Source organism: Ctenopharyngodon idella, chromosome 10, assembly GCF_019924925.1.
Source record: "Ctenopharyngodon idella isolate HZGC_01 chromosome 10, HZGC01, whole genome shotgun sequence".
NCBI classification, from domain to species: Eukaryota; Metazoa; Chordata; class Actinopteri; order Cypriniformes; family Xenocyprididae; genus Ctenopharyngodon; species Ctenopharyngodon idella.
In genome coordinates, this window is record NC_067229.1 from 41014715 (window position 1) to 41038605 (window position 23891).

Genomic DNA, 23891 nt, shown 5'->3' on the forward strand with positions numbered 1-23891 from the left:
GCCCTCCCCTTCCTTGTTCTCTCTCTACATCTGTACCACAATCTCTCTCTGTCTCGTTCGCGTTCTCTCTCTGTGCACCACTGTTCCCCCATTTTAGTGTTCATTCATTCCCTCAATTAAGTTTTATAAAGGTTGAGGATCCAGAGGATCCAGAGCCTCCCTCATTTAAATAACTGTATCCTCGTTCCCATTAGAGACAACATAACCCATATCGTTCGCATACAGCAGCTGCATGGTTGCGTGGCGGGAATTCTATAGCATATTAGCATCTTAGCATACAGCTCACTGACCAGGGAATGCTGACATTCATGAGGTTTGCTATTCAGGTCAGTGGGTTTTTCAGCCCAAAAGCATGGCACTGCAGAGGAAGCTGGGGGTGGGGGTGGATGGCAGAGGTGGGGGCCTGGGTCTTTATAGTGGAAATCTCTGTGGGGATCCACTTCTACTGTCTGTCCTCGAAGCAAAGAGTAACATGGTTACATAATGTGACTACAGAGGACAATGTACTGCACCGTCAGTCTCTCACAACCTAATTCTGTCCTATGCAATCGATTCCCATACCATAAAGCACCCTGCATAACACTGAAATCGTTCTAAGTATAATCACATTTTATTGATTAAATAGGAAACAATGTGACATTAAGATAATCACACCCACTCATTCACATATACACACTCATACACACAAAAATAGTCCTCTATTAAACATGTGCATGTGATGGCAACTTCAAAAGAAAAGAAGGATCTATTCATCCAAAACTTGACACCACTGTCATCCATGAATGTCTTAGCTTACCTATAACACCATCTGCCTGTGAAACATCACCTCTACTGTCCTTAGACTTCTTTAATGCAGTCTCACACAATGTTCAGTGCAGGCAGAAAGAAGAGTTAGATCCATATGCCTCATGGTTCTTCGATGACATGTTACATACACATTTGTTACAGCTGACAGGCACTGTGTGACTTTACACAGTGTTTAAAAAACAGCGAGAAAAGGACATCTGTGGGGAGAGGAAGTGGAGTGCGATGGCTCTTCTTGTTGAAAAAGTAGGGCATGCGTTCTGCTACATACATTCAAAAGATGCTGTGGAATATCCTGTCTTGGCATGAACTGTACAGGTAAGATATTCTGTTTGTTTGCATACAACACGTGGGAGCTCCAAGAAGACTAACATTGATCCACAAAATTCACTTGAAAAAGTAAAATTTGGAAAAAGACACAAGACAAGAAAATCTAAAAAAAGAAGGCCAAGTAACAAAGGCTACAAAGATCCCTCCATTGCTCTGTAACAAAACTTTTTTTTTCTGTGTGGCAGGCAAGAAAGATTAGAAAAAAGCACCTTTGTGCTGATACTGAGCCCCTCTGGTGTTGTAGACCTGGATGAAAATCACAAGACTCAATGTTGGATTGCTTGTTTCTTCTCTGAGGCTTTTAATTACCACAAAAGACCATTATGGATGATGCCGGAAATAATGGATGGATGCATTGATTTGTTTCTTCAGAGATGGTCTACATGGCTTTGGATTCCAGGTGAGGGCTCTTGTGCTTCAGTGCCTGCCGTTTAATTTGCATGTTTGGTTGCCATGGGGATCATTTAGACAGGGCCTGTGCATGTGCATCTGTTCCTGGTGGCACACAGAGTTGAATCCACAGCTTTAGTCTGTTCGAGAGTGATATGAATAGAAACACCCAGCTGATAAAAGAACTTTGTGATTAACACCGGTGTGTAAAATAGTTCAAATAATGATAACAATCCAGTTGTTCCTGTGAGGATATTTGCTGTAAAAAGGCGTAAACCAGGCACAGTGATGCCTGACCAAATATATTAAAAAAGTATATCTTGAGAAATCTGTTGCAAGTGGAATGTTTCAGTGTTTTGTCATAGACAGGATTAGAAAATCAGTTATTTTCGGGTGATGGCAGCTGTAGCTGTTGGTGCAGGCTTATTGCTGGTCCGACGAACGGGCATTTTGGACACTGGTATCTTGGAACGTGCAGCTTCTGCCCTCCCCTGCACAGAATGGTAGGTTGCAGTAGATCCGTGTTTGATGGGGATCTTGGACTCCCGGATTAAGCTTGTGGCACTAGCTGCCTGATGTGTCTGGAGACTAAGTTTGCCATCAAGAATATCCTCTTGGCTGTGGGAGAGGGTTGGGGTGACAGCCCCCGATTCTGTGGAGACATCGCTGAGGGCCTCTTTGCTGCTGCTTTCCCGTGAGAGAGTGAATGGACTTCCCTCTTCATGTACCGGTGTTGGTAGATTTGAGTGGTCCTCATCTCCATTGGGCTGGGAATCTCGATGTTGCAGCTTAGCAGGTCTGCCTCCACCACTAATAGGGATCTTGCTCAGAGTTGTGGGCTTCACTGCAGGGCCCCTTTTCACAGCCTTGCTGACGCTTTGAGAAGCCACTGAGTCTCTATTGTCAGTTCCTTCTTGTCTTAACAGGTCCTCCCTCAAATCCGTGATGACATCATCATCTGCTCTTTTTGAAGAAATGAAGGATGGAGTAATACCTGGAGGAGACTTCAGGGCAGGAATGTGTGGTGTGGAGGTAACTGTGGGGGATTTCAGGGTGGCAGGCGTGGATGTAGAGTGTGACAGGGCAACAGCAGATGGAAGTTTAGCAACAGGAGCAGTCGTTTCAGAGATGGAGGCTTTTCTTACAGATGCTGTTCCAGGGTGGGTACTAGATTTTGAAGTTTGTCCTGTGGGTTGTTTTGTCTCAAGCTTGGAAATAGGAGCAGTGTTTCGGCTTGTCGATAATCCAAATGTTGTTACAAGTTTTGGTCTTGGTGTTGGTGCAGGGGCTGGGGTAGGTTTACCAAATGGTGGTGGATAGGGGGTATATTTGGTTGCAGAGGTAGACGCAGTATGTTTGGATTCGTGGGTAATGCTCGTGGGTTTTGTTGCAGGGGTTGATGCTTGGGTAGGTTTAGTCACAGGGGTTGGGGCAGGTTCAGTTTTGGTAACAGCAGCAGTTTCAGGGGTAGAACTAATTGTGGGTGAGGGGGAGGTTTCAGAAGTAGTGGTCGAGATAGACAGAGGAATGAGTGTAGAGGTTGAGATAGGTTTGGTCATGGGGGTAGTTGTGGAGCTAGATATTGTGGCAGGTTTGATTTCAGGGCTAGATTCGGGGGACAGGGCAGGTTTAGCTGGGGAAGTGGTAGGTTTGGTTGTGGGGCTTGATAAAGGGACAGGGGCAGGCTGTGTAATGGCGACAGATGAAGGGGTTGGTGTAGGTTGGATAATTGGAGTAGTTGAAGTTGCAGTGGCTTGAGGTATTGGGATAGGAGTTGGTGTAGGCTGGGTTATGGGCATAGCTGATGATGTAGGGGTGGGTTTAGCGAGAGGGCTGGATGTTGGGGTTGGGATAATGGGGCCAGTAGGGATAGACGGTGACATTTTGGTCACCGGAGAGGACGTTGAGGTTATTGGAGGTTTTGTCAAAGGGCTGGGAATAGGTTTGGTGGTGGTAGGTGAAGGGGTGGGTTTGGTTGCTGAAGTAGGGGAAGGTTTGGAGGAGGTGGTGGGGCTTAGAGTAGAAGTAGGAGAAGGGCTAGGCTTTGATGTGGTAGAAGTTGCAGAAGATGAAGTCTTCTCAGAATTATCCACTTTCTGTGTGCTAGGTGCTCCCACCATTCTACTGCTAGCTTTGACCCATTCCGCCTCAACATCTGCTACAATATCTCCACATGCCGTCAGTGAATCAAAGCTCAAAATTGATGAAATATCTCCGAGCAGTGTGCTTAAGCGTTCATTTGTTTGAGGTTTGTTCACCCCGCTCACCTTTGCAGAGTCCTCTGATGACGTAGGGCCCTCTTGCAGTGTAAGAAGCTGATGCTTTTCCTCTGTCTCCTCCACAGAGCGAGGCGGAGGCCCAGGTGTTAATGTGAGACTCTCCTTTATAATCTCAACACTGTTGGAGCGGGAAGCAAGAAGGGGAGGGCCAGGTTGATCCTCCTCCTCATCCTCCTTCTCTTTACCACGCCAGCGTACGGTACCAAATAATCCCTTTAGTCCCTTCCGTTGGCGTCCAGGCCTCTGAGACTCGGTCTGAGCCTGCCGTTCTCCCGTCAGTCCCCGCCGGCCTTTGCGAAGCATGTTGAGGAAGCTCAAAGACTTAGCAGAGGTGAGCGAAGAGATGGACTGCCGAGTAGGGGTGGTTTCTGAATTCATGTTTCCGCTTGTGAACTCCTCCATTGGGGTATCCTCCTGTTGACTCTCATCCTCCTGGTCAAGATCCACCTGCTCTGCCTCTGCTTCTGGGGCAGTAGGCTCATTTAATCCATCCAGGGTTTTGCTTATTGACGGCGGTGATTTAGGGCCTCCATCTCCTTTCCCACGCATGGAGAAGATGCTAGCGACGCTGCTCCCAGGCTTCCGCTTGCCGAACAGTTTGAAGGCTTTTCTGATTTTACCTGGAGGCTGAGGATCACATGGCGGTGGTTCACAGCTCTCAGACTGTGCATCCATATTCCAGCTCCACTGCAGTGTGTCTTTTCTTTCGTCTCGACGTCTTGGTCTACCCTCACACTTTCTCTTTGTAACCTCACACTCAGATGAATGAAATACAACTCTGATGAGAATAAATAAATAAATTACCTTTTCCCTTTATATTTCTATAGACTGATTTTGCTAGCAATGTGTATCTCCGTCTCCACTCTCGTTCCCTCCCTCTGTCTATTGCTCTTTTTTTCAAGCGCTCCCTCTTTCTCTCTCTCTCTCATTCTGTTCCTCCCTCTCTAGCCTCCGCCCTCCCTCTCTTTCTCTCTGCTCCTCTCCTCTGGCTGCTCCAGCTGGTCGCCATGGCAACTGAGGGTCTAAGCAGCTTTCGTCAGCAATGGAGCGGAGCCAGGGGCTGTCATCATCCTACCCTCTTTCCTTCTTTCTCTCTCTCTCTCTCTCTTCCCGTCCACTCCCTCTTTCCATCCAACTAAGTGTTCCCATCTCTCCCATCCCAGTTACTCATCTAGATTTATCCTTCCTATTTGTGACTGCGTTCTCTTGCTATCAGCATCACTGCTGCATATGGGACAAAGGACAACACAGGCAGCAACTGGCTCAGTTTACAGCATCCCTGCTGTGATAGATTTACAAACAAGCCGCTCAAAATATCAATCTGATCGAAATATGTTACCACTCCAAGCCTGTGTATTGTATATCAGAGGGAGGACATATTGGAAGGGTGTTGAAATTTTGTAATTAACATGGCTGTGATTGGTGTGAACTGTCAAGGCTTAAACATTTTTCCCATAATTTCCCTCACTTTCCCCATCTCTTGTCGTCTCACATGCACTGTCTTTCTCTAACGACCTTCCTTCTCTTCTGATGCCCCTCCCACTCAACCACCCACAATCTCTCTCCCACACACACACACACTTAATTCCCGTAGGACATCAGTACATGCACTTGTAGCCCCTCCTTTTGCTCAGCTGTCACACCTATTTCTCTGGGGTCTTATTGACATGAGGACAGTCATTATAACTCATTTTTATTTATCAGCGATCCTCTCATCATGAGTTTGGCCGATCTCTCTTACCCAGTATCTACATCTCTTCATCAGTGACTCTTTGCCTCTTGCTGTCTTTCATAATCTCCCTATTTTTCAAAGTAATTTTTCTCTTCGCTTGTCTCTCCTTTTTTTTTTCCATTTACATATGAGATTACATACCACACCCATCTCTCTTCTTCTTCACATCCATTTTTTTGTTTATGAGCAAAGTGGATTTTGAATGCCCCCCCCCATCCCCCCTGAAAAGTATGATTAGGTTGCTTGATTCTAGGCAAAAAAACGTGTAAAATTATGCAGCAGAATATTAGATTTTGCAATTTGAACCATGACTATGTTTACTACAGTTTGTAACACTGGACCTAAGATTTATAACTTAAATTATTTAAAATATTTCAAACATAAACTTCTAAAGATTTTCAAATTCATGCATTTGCACTTTTATTTATTTTTGTTTTTAAATTGCAATTCAATTATGTATTTTGATTCTTTTTACAATTAGTTTTAATATATACAGATTCCCCCCCCCCCCTTACTCTCACTAGACTGCTGTGTAATGTGCTTACTTTGTTCCTTTCTTTTTACTACACTTTGTTATTGATAAAAAGTTTGGGAAAAATTAAGATTTTGTTTTGTGTACGTCACCAAGTGAGCCAGGACTGCCTATCGTCCCCTCAGAAGTAGGTGCATGACACCCCGTTCATCCGTTCATGTATACATCTACTTTTCTGTCCTTATCTGCCCAGTATTCTCTCTTTTAAAACAGTCCTCTTTTCTCCTTCCTTCACCCCATCGCAACAAAACAATGAATTCATTCATCCCTTAAGTGGTGCTTTCATTGGGGCTCACAAAACAGGGGCGACTCGCCAGACAGAACAACACATTACTCTGTGCTGAGACACAAACATAGTTATGAAAAAAGATTGATAGGAACAAATGCTGGAAGAGATAAACAACCCACGAATGTCATCTAATTGAAAACTCTTCTTAAAACAGTTCTCCTATCTATTAGAGGAGGTTCAAAAATAAATTAAAGATCTTTTCTTCTGTATTGTGACACGGATTATCAAAAAAAAGTATGGTGGGGATTTGATTCAATCCATGGGATGTTGATTGGTTGGAGGCAGATCTGAATGCCAATGTTTAAGCAGACTTAAGTGATTTGTCTGGCATATATCACAAGAGATCGGTCTGTCAATTTACCAGAAAACCGAGTTATGATATTATTTATTAAAAAATATGAAAAAATTATAAAAAAAAATGTTTTTACAATGAAACATGCATGGATGAATAATTCACAATAAGATAAATAACATCCATTTAGAAAATAGGGTGAATTTTCATTTAATGCCGACTTTAAAGTAAAAGCAAGTTTCTGCTGTGCTTTAAATCGTCTTTACAAAAACAGATCAGTAGCTTGTATCAAAAATCACAGCTAGGCCACCCAGAGCAAGAACACTAATTTAGCTATATATTGCCAAATTTACACTGCATATGTGGCACAGAAGCGCTTCTGAAGTGGCATTTAGGTGTCTTTACACAGACTTTTTAATGCTGCTCAGAGGTGGCATAAATGCTTTACACAGAAATTTCAACTGTATACTTTGACACTATGAACTGATCTGAGGTGGGTCAGAGCAGGCATAGTTTGGTCTGGCTTTTATGCAGCATTATGTCTTTACACAGAATTTTGAGCAGGCACAGAGCAGCCTTAAGTTTGCTGTGTAAAGAAGCTCATAAGGCATATGATGGTAAGAAATTGTGGATTTTTCAGTTTATATTGTATGTTTTAATAGTGCAAGCTAATTTAGTATGATTCATCACTAAAACTACTAATAAACATATATCATCCAGGTGTATAGTTATACAAAACAATCACATTACAGTCATTAGAGTCTCAAGGCTGCTTTTAATTTTATCATCTGAAATTAATCTGTACTGCATATAAGTCACTATAAGTTAAAAGGCGTACAAAGGGGACTCATTATATCCACACTTACAGCGCAGAGAGAGTGTGTGTTTGAGTGTGAGAGTATTTGATCAAGAGCAAGAGTTCTAAATCAGGCTCAGCACAAGATCTCTTTATCACACGTAAGTGCAGGAACAGACAATTTGTTCTTTGTGCTGTTGGTCCTCTGACGTACTTACTTCTGAAACCTCCTGAAGACAAGAGGAGAGATGGAAAGAGAGGACCAGAGGAGTCTGTTCTCTACAGTGCAGGGAAATGAAACACATCTGGCAACAATATTGCAGTTCCCCTGCAGGACAGGCACAGGGTGGAAAACGAATCTAATAAAACTCACAAATAAACATCTAGCCCACCTAGCCAGCAAACTGACAATGAATCAAATTATACACAAATGAAAAGTACCACATTGATGAAGGTGACACTTGGGACATCCAGTCTAACTCAGTAACTAGATTAAATTTAGCTGGATGATTCAAATCCATCCAGACTGTAATATTGATTTTTGCGTCCCACGTTCAAGTCCTCTCACCTCTTCCCTGTCTCAATGGGAGACCAACAACAGCGATGCTTAAACTACTGCTTCCCTCTGCTGACGTGATGGCGAGTTGCAGGTAAATTCTGAAATTAAAGTCCCCATGATATCAAAAATGGATAATTCCTGTTTTTATGGAATATTTCAGTATTTATTATAAATGATTTATACGTGCACATCATTATTTTGTTAATTCATGTGCCATTCGTCGTGACATATTTTCATAGAATATTAATTTAAATAGCTTAGTAATACATCATAGATGAATAAAATAACACCAAAGACATGTAAATTAAAGTGAAGCGGGAAAAATAAAGGCAAATTAATAAATTTTAAATATGGCGTGCACATTTAAACAACCATAAGCACGGTGACTTCGGAAGTTATTTTCAATTATTAAAAATACATATTTAAACATTTATTAAAATATTTAATAAAATAAAAATACATTTATTAAATAAAATGAATATTTCTGATCAAAAAATACATGACTAAAAAGAGTATTAGTTTTCTGAAAACACCATTGTACATGCATTTTATTGGTATATAATAAGTTATACACACAGTAAAACACAGTAAATAGTCCTTTAAAACCCTCACGTCATTGAAACAACAAAATAATTGAAATTAAATGTGATTAGATGCAAGGCAGAACTGCACAAAGGTGAAGTGAATGCTGATTTCGGTTAGGTTCCTTCAATGCTCATTTGTCACATAATAAAACAAAACAAAACTACATATGGGATAAAAATTGAATGTTTATTGTGTTATTCATTTTAAAATTAATTACTTATCGCTTAATTGGACGATAATGGGGAATTAATGTGGTGCTGGTGTGAGCAGCTCTTTGTTTTTCTCCGAGCTCATCGATCGGACGAGCCTCGTGCCGTGACGTCACCGACACCCTTTCCGAGGGTCGGATTAAAGATGGCGCCCTCTCAGGCGGTAAGATGCTGTCAACGGGGCTTATCCTGGATACCTGTGATTTTTATCAACCTGGTCGTGTGCTGGTCCTACTACGCTTACGTGGTGGAGCTCTGTATATGTAAGTGTCGACCTAAGTAGACTTGGTTGAACGTAGCACAGTAGATAAAAGTTGCTGGTTAGTTGTTGCAGTGGTGGTCAGGGCAGGAAGTGACAGTAACTGACTGGTACCAGATATGTATCGAAATTCAGCTCGGTTGCTCTGTATAGTATTCACAAATCTGTATAATTCATGTCGAAAGCCATGAATGTGTTTGTAAAGTTTCTGGTTTGGTTTCAGTTATCGTATGCAGTGTTAATTCAAGCTCTAGACGCGTTAAGCCCAGCTGTTAAACTGATTCTTGAAGAATAGATTGGACAAGCAGACGTACTGAAAAGAACGCGAATATATTATTCATTTCCAGTAACTTCAGTCTGACCGCAGATTAGACATCGATGTATGTCTGTCAGGAAGATTTATGACTTGTACCGTTTAGTTTGTCAAACAGTGACCGCAGTATCATTTGCTATACTTAATAATTCATGTCTCGTTTTGAAAATGTTTTGTATAATTATCTTACGTTTCTTAAAATCCATTTCTCACACTGCAGGACTATTTAAATGGATAATTAACCCAAAAATAAAAATGTTTTCATCATTTACTCACCCACAAGTTGTTCCAAACCTGTATGAGTTTCTTTCTTTGACTGAACACAAAAGAAGATATTTTGAAATATGGGTAACCAAACAGTTGATAAGCACCAATGACTTCCATAGTATGGAAGTCAATGGGGTCGGTTTGGTTACCGACATTCTTCAAAATATCATCTTTTGTATTCAGCAGAAGAAAGAAACTCATACAGGTTTGGAACAACTTGAGGATGAGTAAATTATGACAGAATTTTCATTTTTGGGTGAGTTAAGTGAATAAAAATGAGTTTATTTTTTCGATAAAGTAAAGCGTGAAACATGAATGACTGTAAACATATGTCTGTAAACAGTCTTTAACTACTACAGCTGTTGTTAACCACTTCACAGTGATCTCTGCACTCACTGTAGTTCCACCCAGTTATTACTTGCCCATCAGCTTCTAAAAATACTCACTTCATTGTGTGTTCCAGTCCATTTATTACCATAATAAAGTGCAGTGATATATTGTAAGCCCTTCCGTATTGATTCCCCTCTCTTTATTTTTGCTGTAAAAGAAATCTGACGGAATGACTCTATGTTGAAAGTAATATCTCCAATATATTTTGCTCTTTTGGTTGCGTTTCTTATTTTATTTCACAAATGAAGGAAGGTTTGTGACATCAGTGACAAATTCACATTAAAGATTAATTTAATCATAGATTAATAAAATAACACCTTAATGCAACACCAGTGAGACATAAATTAACCAAGTGGAAAAAAATGGAAATATATAAACATGTAAATGTCCTACATACATTCACCTTAGAAAACTTATTTTAGTTATAATTATTTAAACATTTATTGAAATACTTCAATGTACTTTAAATGAATAAATTAAATGTATTTAATGAAAATATTTAATTAATAAAAAATTGACTCAGAGGTTTCATCACGACATGCATCTGTCAGTCACTCGCTGAGTCGTCATGACAACCGGGGTATTCCATCCGTGATGGACACAAGGCTCCTCTGACAGCACTCTGCCAGATGGCAGTACCAGTCGCCCGGCGCTCTGGCCTTACTGGGCTGATCTGGAGGGAACTGGGCGATCGGGAGCTGAGAGAGCATTAGCACTATCCCAGCACTCAGCAGATGGCTTTGTGAATCAGGCTGGTTGTTCTTGATGGGATTGCTGATTGAGCTTTGCTTCTTTCTCTCTGCAGACACAATCACTAACACTGAGGAGCAAGGTAAGAGGAACGCCAGTGAAACCAAGTGCACGATATTGCAAAAGCAGTTAACAAATCCTTCAGTTGGCTAATCTGGCCTCCTGCTGTTCATAGTCACATGTTTTGTCACACCAGAATGAACAAAACATCCCATTTTTTGTTATGAAGTAACAGCTTTTTTGTGGGTTATAAAGTAAGTATGAATTATTATGCTTTTCTAAAATTCCCCTCATTCTGTTTCTCTCGCAGTTTTTTATCTGATAGTGTTTCACCTCTGTTTCTTCATGTTCGTATGGTCCTACTGGAAGACCATCATATCCAAGCCTACCACCCCCTCAAAAGAGGTACTGTCTCTCTCTCTTTGTCTCTCTGTTCTTGTTCCTTTATTTACTCTCTAAGTTTAGCCTCAGGGCCCAGATCTTGCTTTAGAGATCAAGTGGTAGTCCAACAGGATATCATATTTAATGTTTAGTGTAGTCTGGCCTGTATTTTATTTCACTTTATTTAGTTCTGTTGCTGGATTTTGAGAATGTCGTACAACCCGTCCATGTTGCCACCTGTCTATTCGTTCATTCTACCAAGCGACAGATTAATTTGTATCAAAGTACTGTAGAAATTGGTACTTGAATATAATTGTTTAATACTATTTATTTTTCCTTTTTAATATGGTTAGTTTTATTACTTAGGCATTTTATTATCTCCCCCCCCCCAATGTTTCCAACAATGTTTAAATCTAGAGAAATCAGACATTTTAACCAATGTAACTGCCCGCGTCATTGCATCACCTGTTAATGACGTCATATTACCCTCAATTTCCGGTTTTACTTCTGTAGAATCCATGGAAACACCACAGAAGCTTTAATATATTATGTGTTTTATTAGACAGGTGAGCAACTGTTTGGATACTTTCATCGACATAAAACTAATCATTGTTATATATGATATATTGTGTAATGTTATAACAACTCTAATGTATTTTTAGTATCATTGTTTTGACCAATTAAAACAGCACTGTGTTACCCCACAATTATATTTTGTCAAATAAAGTTACCTATATGAGTGGTAATTCAGCACTTAGCATGTTAGAATGAAATAAAGTAATATGAATTTAAGTGATCAAACGCAACTGTAACAAAGTTCAAGTTAAGGGAATAAGGAGGCGGGAACCGGCAAATGTTAAAGGCACAATATGTAATTTTTGTCAGTAGAGGTCACTTATTCAAAACAAAGGCGTAGCTTGATGACACCGTGAATGAGTGTGGAATCATGGGCGGTGTTGTCATAACCTCCACAGCTGATGGAAAGCAATCTGACAACTTGGGCAGAAATCGTTTTCATGGATGAGTTAATATAAAGTTTTATTAACATTACTGTGGTATGCAGGGCGGGCCGAGAGCTTCAGGAGTCCAGTGGAGCTTTTATTATGCTTATGCTGCAGTCGGCCGATATTTTTGTTGTGTATGTGGGGTAAAACGGCACTGTTTTACATGGTTAAAACAGTGTATAATACATTTAAGTGTGTTGAACGTTATGTTATAACGTTACTGCGTTCGCTCTGTGGCTGGTATAAGAGACTTGTTGCACTTTGCAGTAATCTAGAGTGATATTAGAATATCATATTAATAAAAACTTGTGTTGCTAAATGAATTTAAAAATACATTGTATGATGGAAAAAGCTCTCTCTGATTATGCTATGTTAGCCACTTGACAAAATAGTGTTGTCTCTTAGGCATGGTAAAAAAATGGTACTCGTGATAAATCAAGAAAACAAGCGATTCAAACAATAAGACTGTGCTGAGCTATATAACAATAGTTTTGTGTTGATGAATGTATCCAAACAGTTGCTCACCTGTCTAATAAGACACAATATATTAAAGCGTCTTTGGTGTTTCCATGGTTTCTACGAAAGTAAAACTGGAACTCAAGGGTAACGAGGATATGGCATTCATTGACAGGTGACGAAATGACACTGCCCATGTCCTGGTTAAAATAGCTGACTTCTCTGGATTTAAACATGTTTGGAAATGTTTGGGGTAATGTAAGTACACAACAAAATGTATAACATTGTTCTAGTGGTTTTTGGATATTTTAATCTAAAAATCTTACATATTGTGCCTTTAAACGTAACTTTAATCATAAAATAACAAAACGAAAGGAGTGGCAGCGGCCGACTGCGGCATATAAGCATATTAAAAGAGCAATGTAAAATGTCCTCTCTTGCCCTTGAATGTTGTATATCCTTCTTGTATCCTTCCGGAGCTCCTCATTCTGATCCCATGGCTCTCTGCCCCGCCTTGCGCCTTTGTTATTGTTTTGAAAAAGTGACCTCTAGTGGTGAAACTTACACACTGTGTCTTTAAAAGAGATGTATGTGTTCCCAAATTTACTCACGGGATACATGAAAAGTGTTATTTTCTGAGCTTGGCCATTGCTTTGGATTCCCAAGTAATCCTATTTTTATTAGTTGTGTGTCCTCTAACATCTATAATGCAAGATCAGGTGAAGTACTTTACTGAGAAGGGAATATCAGCGGCACATGCTGGTAAACAAGTATAGATAGTCTGGTATAACACGATGGTCTGTTACTGTAGCGACATGTATACGTGCCCCTAAACGACATTGAACGAAACAAAACTTTGATTGGTCACTTTACATGTCAGTCAGGCGGCCTCTTCCTGGCTAAGTGGGTGGTCCTTGGCCAATTGCATTAGCTATGCATGAGTCTGGAAAAGTCAGCAAAAGTCAGCAAAAGTCTGGCTATGTGAGACTGAGATCATGTTAATGCTTTCTTCCTTATTGCCAGGCTCTCAGGTTCTCATTTCACCTGGGTCATGGGGCAGCAAAATATTTATCATACTGTACTCTGTATGTGGTTATGTTCCTCACATCTGGAGGAGGTGCAACAGCAACAGCAACGGGAGCCTTTAAACTCTGGCTGCTCAGTAGTTTTATTACCACAGAATATAATGACAGAGAAGAGAAGAGGAAGAAAGGCAAAAAATGGATGGTTTTGCATTTTTAACTGCCTGTGGGTTGTGAGGGGTGGTTTACCAGTTAGCACACATGCTCTAACGCACTGAGCTCATTTGAACAGTGCAAGTCAAATAATTTTTTTTGTCATGTGTCTATCTTGTCATTAAAGGTGGCAAAAAGAATATTAAAAATGTAGTAATATTAAAAAGTTATTTTAAAGTGTCTGGTTGATTTTGGTTGCATATGCACACACATCTCCATCTTACATCCTGTTGTCTCTTTTAGTTCTGTCTTCCTAAGGCTGAAAAAGAGCTGTATGAGAAAGAGGAGAGACCAGAGGCCCAGCAGGAAATCCTGAAAAGAGTGGCCAGAGATTTACCCGTATATACACGCACAGGATCTGGGGGTGAGCTTGAAAAATGCAATGCCATTGAAATCCCTCATACTTCTTCTTTAAAATGTTGTGCAGTTAATTCAACTCCAAAAATAATACTTTTTGTTTTTATAAATGTATAACTTATATCATTTTAAAGTTTGCTTCAACTTTTTACTCAAACGGTTATTCTGATAATATGTGTTAATTAATAAATTCTGGCGAACTCTTTTGTACTCCACTGCATCTATTTGCACACTGAATTGTGATTGGTTGTCTTTGTCTTATACACTTGTTCAAAAGTTTGGGGTCGTAAAAATGTTCTTTTGAATGAAGTCTCTTATGCTCACATGCTGCATTTATTTAATTAAAAATATATTAAAACTGTAATATTGTGAAATATTATTACAATTTAAAACACCTGCTTTCTGTTTTAATATATTTTAAAATGTTATTATCAGCTGAATTATCAGCATTTTGGTGCTCAAGAATCATTTCTTATTATCAATGTTGGATACAGTTGATGCATTTCCTGGGATTCTTTCATAAGTTTACTTAAAATATATATATTTTTTGTAACAATGTAAATGTTTTTACTGTCACTTTTGATCAGTTTAATGCGTCATTGCTAAATAAAAGCATTTAATTAAAAAAAAAAAAAAAAAAAAAAATCTTACTGACCCCAAACTTTTGAATGGTTGGGTATCTATCCCTCTATATATTAGTGACATACCTTTCGGAATTATGAATTGATTCAGAATTATGAATCCTCTGCCCTCTTCAGCTATCCGTTATTGTGATCACTGTCAGCTGATCAAACCAGACAGATGTCATCACTGCTCTACCTGCGACAAGTGAGTCCATTCAGAAAACAGTTATCTTGCATGTCTTGGATTTGCACATTTTATTTTAATCCTTTTTGTTTTTCCCAGATGTGTGCTGAAAATGGATCACCACTGTCCATGGTACGTACATCTGGGGCTGCATCAGTTTCTTACGTGAAGTTATGTTTCACATAAGCAGTCACTTTTGTGCTTGAGCTACTGTGTACTACTTTTTGCCATCTCTTTCAGGGTTAATAACTGTGTTGGATTCTCCAACTACAAGTTCTTTGTGCTGTTCCTGGCGTACTCGATGCTGTACTGCGTCTACATCGCCGCCACAGTTTTGCAGTACTTTATCAAGTTCTGGACAGTAAGTCCACACATTCACACAAAGACATCTGATTCCTCTCATTTCTCACACTTCTCGCTTCTCACCTTGTGCTATTTCGAAGCACCAACTGCAGCGTGTCTCTCCATCTGTCTGTTTTTCTGTGTGCACAGTTAGGTGGTAATATCACAGAATAAACCCAACAGGGCGATTTGTTTCTTTATTATCTTTATTATGTCTTTATTGATTTATTTAGTTCATTATATCCTGCTTAATTACTAGTGGTGTGACAAGATTTCATGCCATGAGATCTTGCAAGATTAAAATGTGACAAGTTTTCCCGTCGAGTTGAAAAGCTGTCTCGCGAAATTGCCATGACGGAGTGTGAGGGTGAAATTAGGATAGAATATGCCCCCACTTCATTTACATTATGCCTCCACTGCCATTTTGCAGTGAAATAAAAACCATTTAAGTCAGTTGGAAAATGGTCGTTTAAATCACATCCAGCTCATCCAACACGAGATGCAGCACTGTACATAGTGCAGCAGGAATCTGATTTAATTGATCATGTGACAAGAGTAAGTGATGAGATGACTGACGAGACCATGGTGGAGGATTCGTTGCACAACAGAGCCTAAGCATCTGACAGATGCCTTATCTTGAGGATTTGCACTCAGCACAGTATTAAAAATACTGTAAAAACATTAATATTGTAATTATATTTCACAATATTGTTGTTTTTACAGTATTTTTAATCCAATAAATGCAGCCTTTCTGAGCATGAGACTTCTTATAAAAACAAAAAATCTTACACACTCCAAGCTTCTGAACAGTAGTGTATACTGTTCATTTATATGCACTATATATTTATATCTTTACTTAAACATTTTTAATATTCATAATGCCACGCAAGGGCTTTTGTGTGTGCACGTCAGTTTTTGAAACAGAAAGATGGAAGAAAATGTGTCTGCTTCTAACGTTCTGTCTGTGTTTTTAACACTTTGCCTGAAGCTTTGCAGACGGAGGGCTATAGAGCATTGCCCGGAGGTAAACCACTCACGCTTGCTTTGCACTGTTGTGATCGTTGGCGTTCGTTTGGTGTTGCACTGTTGAATCATTTTGCTTTGCCATTTATTTTCATCAGTGAAAGAATGCAGTCTTGCAATATAGAGAAAATTATACAGACGCTTTAGTTAGTGTTGACGCAGTTAGATGAACAGGTTTTCTTGAGCTCTGCAACTACATGTAATGCCAGTAAACAAATTTTGACCTATCAAGATATTAAAGGTGATGTGTGTAATTTTTTTTTTTTTTTTTTTTTTTTTTGAATGGTAAAATATTTTTTTCCTATCCTAGCTTAATATTCAGAGACCGCTATACATTTGACAGCAACATTGGCTCAGCCAATGGTGTGAGTTTGGGGTGGGACTATATTTTTCTGACCAAACCGGGGTGTCTGTTATTTTGTTTACTTCGGTTACTGATTATAGTGGTGCAAAAAATGTCACACTTCGCCTTTAAAAAAAATAAATAAATCAGCTGCCAATTCACTTTATTTGTAAAGCACTTTTTAGAGCAGCTTTACAAAGAATAGCACCTTACAAATGACCCGTGAGGGAGGGTCTTGCTTGAATATGCCTTTTGTAGTCTAATGAAAATGATGATCTACAAACTACATTGGGATACTTGATGAATGTATTTTTTGTCATTGTCTCACGTTCTGCTTTCTTACTCTACAGAATCATCTGCCAGACACTCATGCAAAGTTCCACGTGTTGTTCCTGTTCTTTGTGGCGGCCATGTTCTTCATCAGTATCCTGTCACTCTTCACCTACCATCTCTGGCTGGTGGGAAAAAACAGAACCACTATAGGTAAGATGTTAGTATTGCCTGCTCCTTTCTCCTCCTCCTCCTTTTTTCCCTTTTTCTTCTTCTCCTCCTCTTCCTTCTTCTTATTCCACCACTTCTCTTTTTCCTCCTCCTTCTTCCTTTTCTCCTTCTCCTCTTGCTTATCCTCATCCTTCTCCTCCTCCTTGTTGTTCTTCTCTTCCACCTTGTTGTTCTCCTCCTCCTCCTTTTTCTTCTTCCTCTTCTTCTCCTTCTCTTGTTTCTCCTTCTCCTCTGCCACGCCTCCTTTTTCTCCCTCTCCTTTTCCTCCTGCTCCTTCTTTTTCTCCTTCTTCTTCTTCTTCTTCTTCTTCTTCTTCTTCTTTCTCCTCCTCCTTCTTCCCTTTCTCCTTCTCCTCCTCCTGCTTCTCCTCATCCTTCTCCTCCTTGTTGTTCTTCTCTACCACCTTGTTGTTCTCTTCCTCCTCCTTTTCTTCTTCCTCTTCTTCTCCTTCTCTTCTTTCTCCTCCTCCTCTGCCACCGCCTCCTTTTTCTCCCTCTCCTTCTCCTCCTGCTCCTCCTTTTTCTCATTCTCCTTCTCCTCCTGCTTCTCCTTCTCCCGCTTTTCCTCCTGCTGCTGCTGCTGCTTCTTCTCCTTCTCCTTCTTCTTCCTTCTTCTCCTCCTGCTTCTCCTCCTTTTGCTGCTTCTTCTTTCTTCATCTTTCTTCTCATCCTCCTCCTCCTCCTTTTTCTTCCTCTCCTCCTCCGCCACTGCCTCCTTTTTCTCCCTCTCCTTCTCCTCCTGCTGCTACTTCCTTTTTTTTCTCCTCCTGCTCCTCCTCCTTTTGCTGCTTCTTCTCTTTCTTCATCTCTTTCTTCTCATCCTTCTCCTCCTCCTCCTCCTTTTTCTTCCTCTCCTTCTCCGCCACTGCCTTCTTTTTCTCCCTCTCCTTCTCCTCCTGTTTCTCCTCCTCCTCCTGCTGCTGCTTCTTCTTTTTTTCTCCTCCTGCTTCTCCTCCTCCTTTTGCTGCTTCTTCTCTTTCTTCATCTTTCTTCTCATCCTCCTCCTCCTTTTTCTTCCTCTCCTCCTCCTCCTCTGCCACTGCCTCCTTTTTCTCCCTCTCCTTCTCCTTCTGTTTCTCCTCCTCCTGCTGCTGATGCTTCTTTTTTTCTCCTCCTGCTTCTCCTCCTCCTCCTTTTGCTGTTTCTTCTTTCTTCATCTTCTTCTCATCCTCCTCCTCCTTTTTCTTTCTCTCCTCCTCCTCCACCACTGCCTCCTTTTCTCCCTCTCCTTCTCCTCTTTTCTTCTCCTCCTGCTTCTCCTCCTCCTCCTCCTCCTCCTCCTTATGCTGCTGCTTCTTCATCTCTTTCAACTCCTCCTCCTCCTCTTTCTTTTTCTTTCTCTCCTCCTCCTCCTTTTTCTTCTTCCTCTCCTTCTCTTCTTTCTCCTCCTCCTCCTCCTGCTCCTTTTTCTCCCTTTCCTCCCCTTCTGCTACCACCTCCTTTTTATCATCTTTAAGTTTAATTCATCTCTAGACATTGAAATTATCATTATTATTACTTGCTGCTTCTTTTCATAAGCTGTTTAATATTAGTATATTACATTGTGATTGTTTTTCTTTCTTTCGCTTCACTGCAAACACTAAATACAGTAAATACAGTTATTGCTTCTTTATATTCTGATTACTTCCTCCAAAGAATTCCAGTCCAGGTTCATATTTCCCTTTCCCTGTCACTGTTTGATCTGCTAGACCTCCTTATCTCTTAGTTACGTATTGTGACCTGTTTTCAGCATTGTGACTAGATGTTTCATCAACATCTTTTACTGTGGGAAAGTGCAGTCACATGTTCAGACAACAAATAAAACTTTCAACGTAATGAAAAAAAAAAAAGTCAAACGTAAATGAATGCGGACGATTGGATTGTGGGCATGCTTATGAAGATTTTTTTAGGTCAAACTTCAAGACGGAAGAAACAAACAAACTTTTGTGTGCCCTACAATGAAGTTTGATACTCCTCCTGAAGTTTGTTGAAAAGCAGAGGATGCCTTTTGTGTTGAGAGCAGGAACAGAGACCTCATTCTAATCTCTCGTCCTTTGGTTCAGAGGCGTTCAGGGCACCGGTGTTCAGAAATGGCCCAGATAAAAATGGCTTCACTCTGGGCTTCCGCAAGAATATCACCCAGGTGTTCGGGGACCAGAAGCTGTCTTGGTGCATACCCATTTACAGCAGGTAAAAACACACAATAATATGCACCAATGTATCATTCATAATTACATACACATGTGTATTAAGAAAGTGAATAAAATTAATTTTCATTTCATGTTAATTTCATGTTAACAACAAGTTATGGTATCAGAGTAGCTGTTTTCTTCCTCTTTAGTTTGGGCGATGGCTACACATTCCCTACCCGCCTAGTCAGCGTTGACTCAGAACAAGGCAATGTTGAACACCAGGCCATTAAATGGTAATTACAATCTCATTTGTTTACAATACCACTAGTCACTTGAATGGCAGTATAATTCTGCAGTTCGTCATGAGAACAAATTAAACCATGAATATTTTCCCTTCAGCTGTTTTAGATCATTTAGTTATGTGCATTCTCTTTTAATCTCAGACATTCTAGAAGTCTGTTTTCCCAGAAATGTCCTCAGAGCGTCACTGTTAATAGTAAAATATAATCCAGGGTGAGGTTTATTTTGGGGCAGTGAAAATCTCCATAAGTGTTTGTGACTGACACATAATGGTTGTTATGGTAACAGCACTGTTGATGGACAGACAAACCCCAGACCTCTGAGTGAGTCACAGAATCATCTCCTAGGCAACGATATGCACTCTGAGGAGCAGAAAGACGGCGGTCCTGCAAACATAGGTACGTCACGGCTGAGCTTTTAAACCCATTGTAAATGATGGTGTTTTTTTGTGGGGGAGGCATCACTAGCTATTGTTAAAAGTCTAATTATTTTCCTGAAGCTTTATGGAGACACACTGCTCCTTAATATACTCCAGCCTGCTCCCTATTATAGTCGACTGATTACATCAAAATGTGAGGAAAATGTATGCATTTATGAAACTGATCGTCTGGATTTGTCTTCCAGAGGTATGTCAGCCTGTTTCTGTTACCATGGAGAATGAGTCCTAATCAGGTGAGACTTCGACTTTAATTTTAATGGGGATTTTCTTTGGGGTGGTGTGGTGTATTGGTTAAGGGTGTGTTTACATGACAACAATGTACCTAAAACGCAAACGTTTTTCCTTTTGATCCCTGTCCACATGGATCCATATGATGTATTATTCATGCCAGGCCAGTAGATGGCGATGTCACTTTTTTTTTTAAAGAAACACTATGCACTTATAGACTGAACCCATAATGCGCATGACTTCACTATTTTCACAAATTCGCTTTTTTGTAGTTTACATAGAGACAATAATGGTATTGTTTTCAAAAACTTGCACTTTGAAACCCGTTTTCAAAACACCATTGTCGTGTGAATGAGTAGCCAAAACAAAAAGTTTTCTGTTTTTAGTTGAAAGCAGTGTTGTGTAAATAGCCCCTAAGATCTGGGCAAAAGTTTATAACTTTGAATCAGTGTTTTCTACAGAGGTGTGTTTTGTTTCAACTGGGATGTTTTCTGAAAACTTTGTTAATTTTGTTTGTTTCATAAATTATACATTTACAAGCTTGTTTTTTTTTTTTTTTTTAGTAATTATAGTTTGTCTTTAACCAAACATTGTAAATTAGCTGTAGTGATACTATGTAATGTAGTAATTTGAGTCTCACAAAATTCTGGTACGTGAACTTGCATATTTAGACACATCACTGAAAGTCCAGTTCAGTGAGTCAAATGCTGATTCAGTAACCGCTCTGACTGATTCAGTGAGTTCACTCAGTGGAGGATTCATCAGACTGATTCAAAGCAGTAAAGGTCCATTCACATACCAAAAATGATAAATACAAAGTTCTGTCATAAAACTCTAGATGGCACAGGCTCAGAAGTCCAGTCTGCTTGCAATTACATACTTCTCTATAGGACACAGCCGTATTAGTAGCCAATGAGCTTGCTGCTCAACATTTTAATTCTTGCCTATTGTTTGCTGTAGCGGTTGCAGCACGCTTTCAGAAACCCTCCACCTTCCCCAGCTCCACCTGTCTAGATCTGCTACAGGGTGATTCATGTATGCTTGTACAGCAGCAGCATGTCTTACTTGCTCTTAGCAGCATGTTGTGTGTATTGGCAGTGGCAAGTTTATGGATCTTTCCAGTGTTTGTTTATTCTTACACAAGTTTGGTTTCTCTCTCCTTGCAGGACTTTGGAGTGGCACCAGGATTATTTTTCCTCTCTTAAGGATACTCTTGTTCTAAGACCTCATGTGAAAGACCGCATAGCCCTCAGATATAAAGCCTTAAGGTTAGCAGCATTATCTCCTTTCTCTGAAAAAGACCTGCAGTGCGTCGCTACGGAGGATTTATTTAACCTGCATTCATATCCGCACAGACAGCTCTTCGCACCAAACATCGACTGAACTCAACGACTCTTTCACCAGGTTTTACGGCATGGTGACTAACACATTTTCTTTCACACTTATTTCCCAAATTTGAACAAAATACCCTAAGATGACCTTCAGGTTTTTGTCTGTCCAATATATAATTTATTTATACTTTTTAATCTCTGGGACTACTTCATTTTTGTAGACCAAAAAAGTTCGGCAGGTGTTTCTACCCAAGATGCACTTTTGTCAACAAGGATTTGTGTGGAATTTTGCAGATGTTAACGGATCTCAATTAACATGCAAGTGCAATGCAGTATTTGATTAAAATGCGTTCCTCCGTTGAGTATAATTCACTACACGGAAGCAGCAACCTCAACTAATGTATCTGGATGACTTTAGGAGTTTTAGTATTTTTTGAGATAATTCAGAAGTGCAATACTTTCCTTCTAGAGCTTCACATTAATGTACTCTATTTGTGGAAAACTTTGTAGTATTCAGTGGTATCCAACAACTTTTAAGTCCTCTATCCATTCATTAACACTATTTTTTCCTTTTTTCCCCAATGCATTAAATTTGAAAGGATAGTTCACCCAAAAATGAAAATTCTGTCATCATTTACTCATCCTCAAGTTGTTCCAAATCTGTTTCTTTCTTCTGTTGAACACAAAAGAAGAAATTTTGAAGAAATAGACAGTTGACGGCACCCATTGACTTTCATAGTAGGAAAAAAAAAAATACAATGGAAGTCAATGGGTGCCGTCAACTGTCTTTTGTGTTCAACAGAAGAAAGAAACTCATACAGGTTTGGAACAACTTGAGGGTGAGTAAATGATGACAGAATTTTCATTTTTGGGTGAACTATCTCTTTAATTTTTCACTCTTTTTGTTCCTTTAAATTCCTCAAGCCCATCAGCATTATACTATCAGCTTTGTGCCTTTGTTTGAGGGTTAGATTTTGCAGCAGATGGTGTGAATCGTGTCATTAAAGCACACTTAACATTTCTAGGTTGTGTAAACAACAGCTCAGTTGTTTATTACAGAAAGAGCTCAGGCCAAGACATTAAACTTTTGCCAGCTGCAGCAAATGTGGCAAAATGGATTCTAGAAAATTTCATTAATTTAAGTTTGATGACAGCTGAAGTTTTTACTCCACGTGAATGTGTAATCTTGGTGTACAGTTTTTTGTTTGTATAGTTTTGTTTCTGCTGTTCTGTAAGTGGGAGGAGGAGTTCAGCGAGATCTGTTTACAGATGCACTGTCTCCATTTATTCCTGGAGAAACGTGACCTCATAAGGAAGCTCTTATGTGACTGAAATACATGCATATCTCTGCTTGAGTGTTAATACTTTGTCCATGAAACTCATTTCAGAGCTGATGTTCATGGAAGTCATTGAATTGGTTGTGCTGAACAGGTTGCATATTGTTTTTTTATTATAGTTTTTCAGAATTTTCTATTTATGTTATTGCATGTTAATATGAAAATGACCTGGATAAAGGGGCAATGATTTACCACTATAATTATGACCTCTAGATAGCATTTCTGCAGAACTTGAGCTGACATAACCATAGCAACATCAAAAATAATTAGGCTGCTACATCTGCTGGAGGTCATGTGGTATTTGTAAAAGAACATGGTCGTCTTTATAAACATTTTTATAGGACAGTGATTATGCCAAAAATAATCATTTTAATATCAAAGAACTCACTAATCAATCACTTACTCGCTCATGAATATGTAATATAATACTGGAATTTGAAAACCAAACTAGGACCATTTTCATTTTCTGATTTGTATTCTTTCCAAAAAAAAAAAAAAAGACTTGTACAATTTTTTTTAGCTTTTTTTGTACTTACCCTGCAGGCCAGTTTGGTTCATGTTATATTTGAAGATGTTTCTGAAGTCTGAACAGTTTGCACAGATTTTCCATGTCTAATTCAATTTAATGTTTGTACTTTACGATTTACCAAGTATTCAATGTATGCATTATAAATTAAGAATTAATAAAAAACATTTTGGCACTTCGTTGGCATGTGATTAATTTTGACAGTGAAAAAGGAATGACATCATTTTGGGCAACAAAACAGGAAAGAGATTCTGCTCTAAATCCATAATTGACAACTACATTACATGAATGCCTAATTCCTCTGCTGAAAAAGAAAATATTCCTTAGTGAATCACTCTGTGGAAAAATCCTCTTAGAAGTCATTAAGACATTATACCTGTAATGAGTTTGAAATA

General features: G+C 39.5%; 2 protein-coding genes across 3 annotated transcripts; one reads left to right on the forward strand and one right to left on the reverse strand.

Moving 5' to 3' along the window:
* Positions 1-588: 588 nt before the first annotated feature.
* si:ch211-244c8.4 (APC membrane recruitment protein 2) lies at positions 589-4868 on the reverse strand. Its single transcript, XM_051909461.1, has one exon. It carries the CDS (start codon positions 4476-4478, stop codon positions 1908-1910), a length of 2571 nt encoding a protein of 856 aa, XP_051765421.1. The 5' UTR covers positions 4479-4868; the 3' UTR covers positions 589-1907.
* Positions 4869-8895: 4027 nt separating this feature from the next.
* On the forward strand, positions 8896-23671 carry zdhhc20a (zinc finger DHHC-type palmitoyltransferase 20a). Of its 2 annotated transcripts, XM_051907897.1 has the most exons (14): positions 8896-9060; positions 10832-10858; positions 11087-11181; positions 14096-14216; positions 14968-15037; positions 15116-15148; positions 15257-15377; positions 16347-16382; positions 17075-17207; positions 19267-19393; positions 19545-19628; positions 19924-20033; positions 20260-20307; positions 21469-23671. In XM_051907897.1, the coding sequence occupies exons 1-13, from the start codon at positions 8943-8945 to the stop codon at positions 20301-20303; spliced, it is 1119 nt and encodes a 372-aa protein (XP_051763857.1). In that variant the 5' UTR covers positions 8896-8942; the 3' UTR covers positions 20304-20307; positions 21469-23671. The 2 variants fall into 2 exon arrangements, with proteins under 2 accessions (XP_051763857.1, XP_051763858.1); XM_051907898.1 differs by lacking the exon at positions 16347-16382 and having other exon boundaries at positions 8897-9060.
* The last annotated feature ends 220 nt before the right edge of the window (positions 23672-23891 follow it).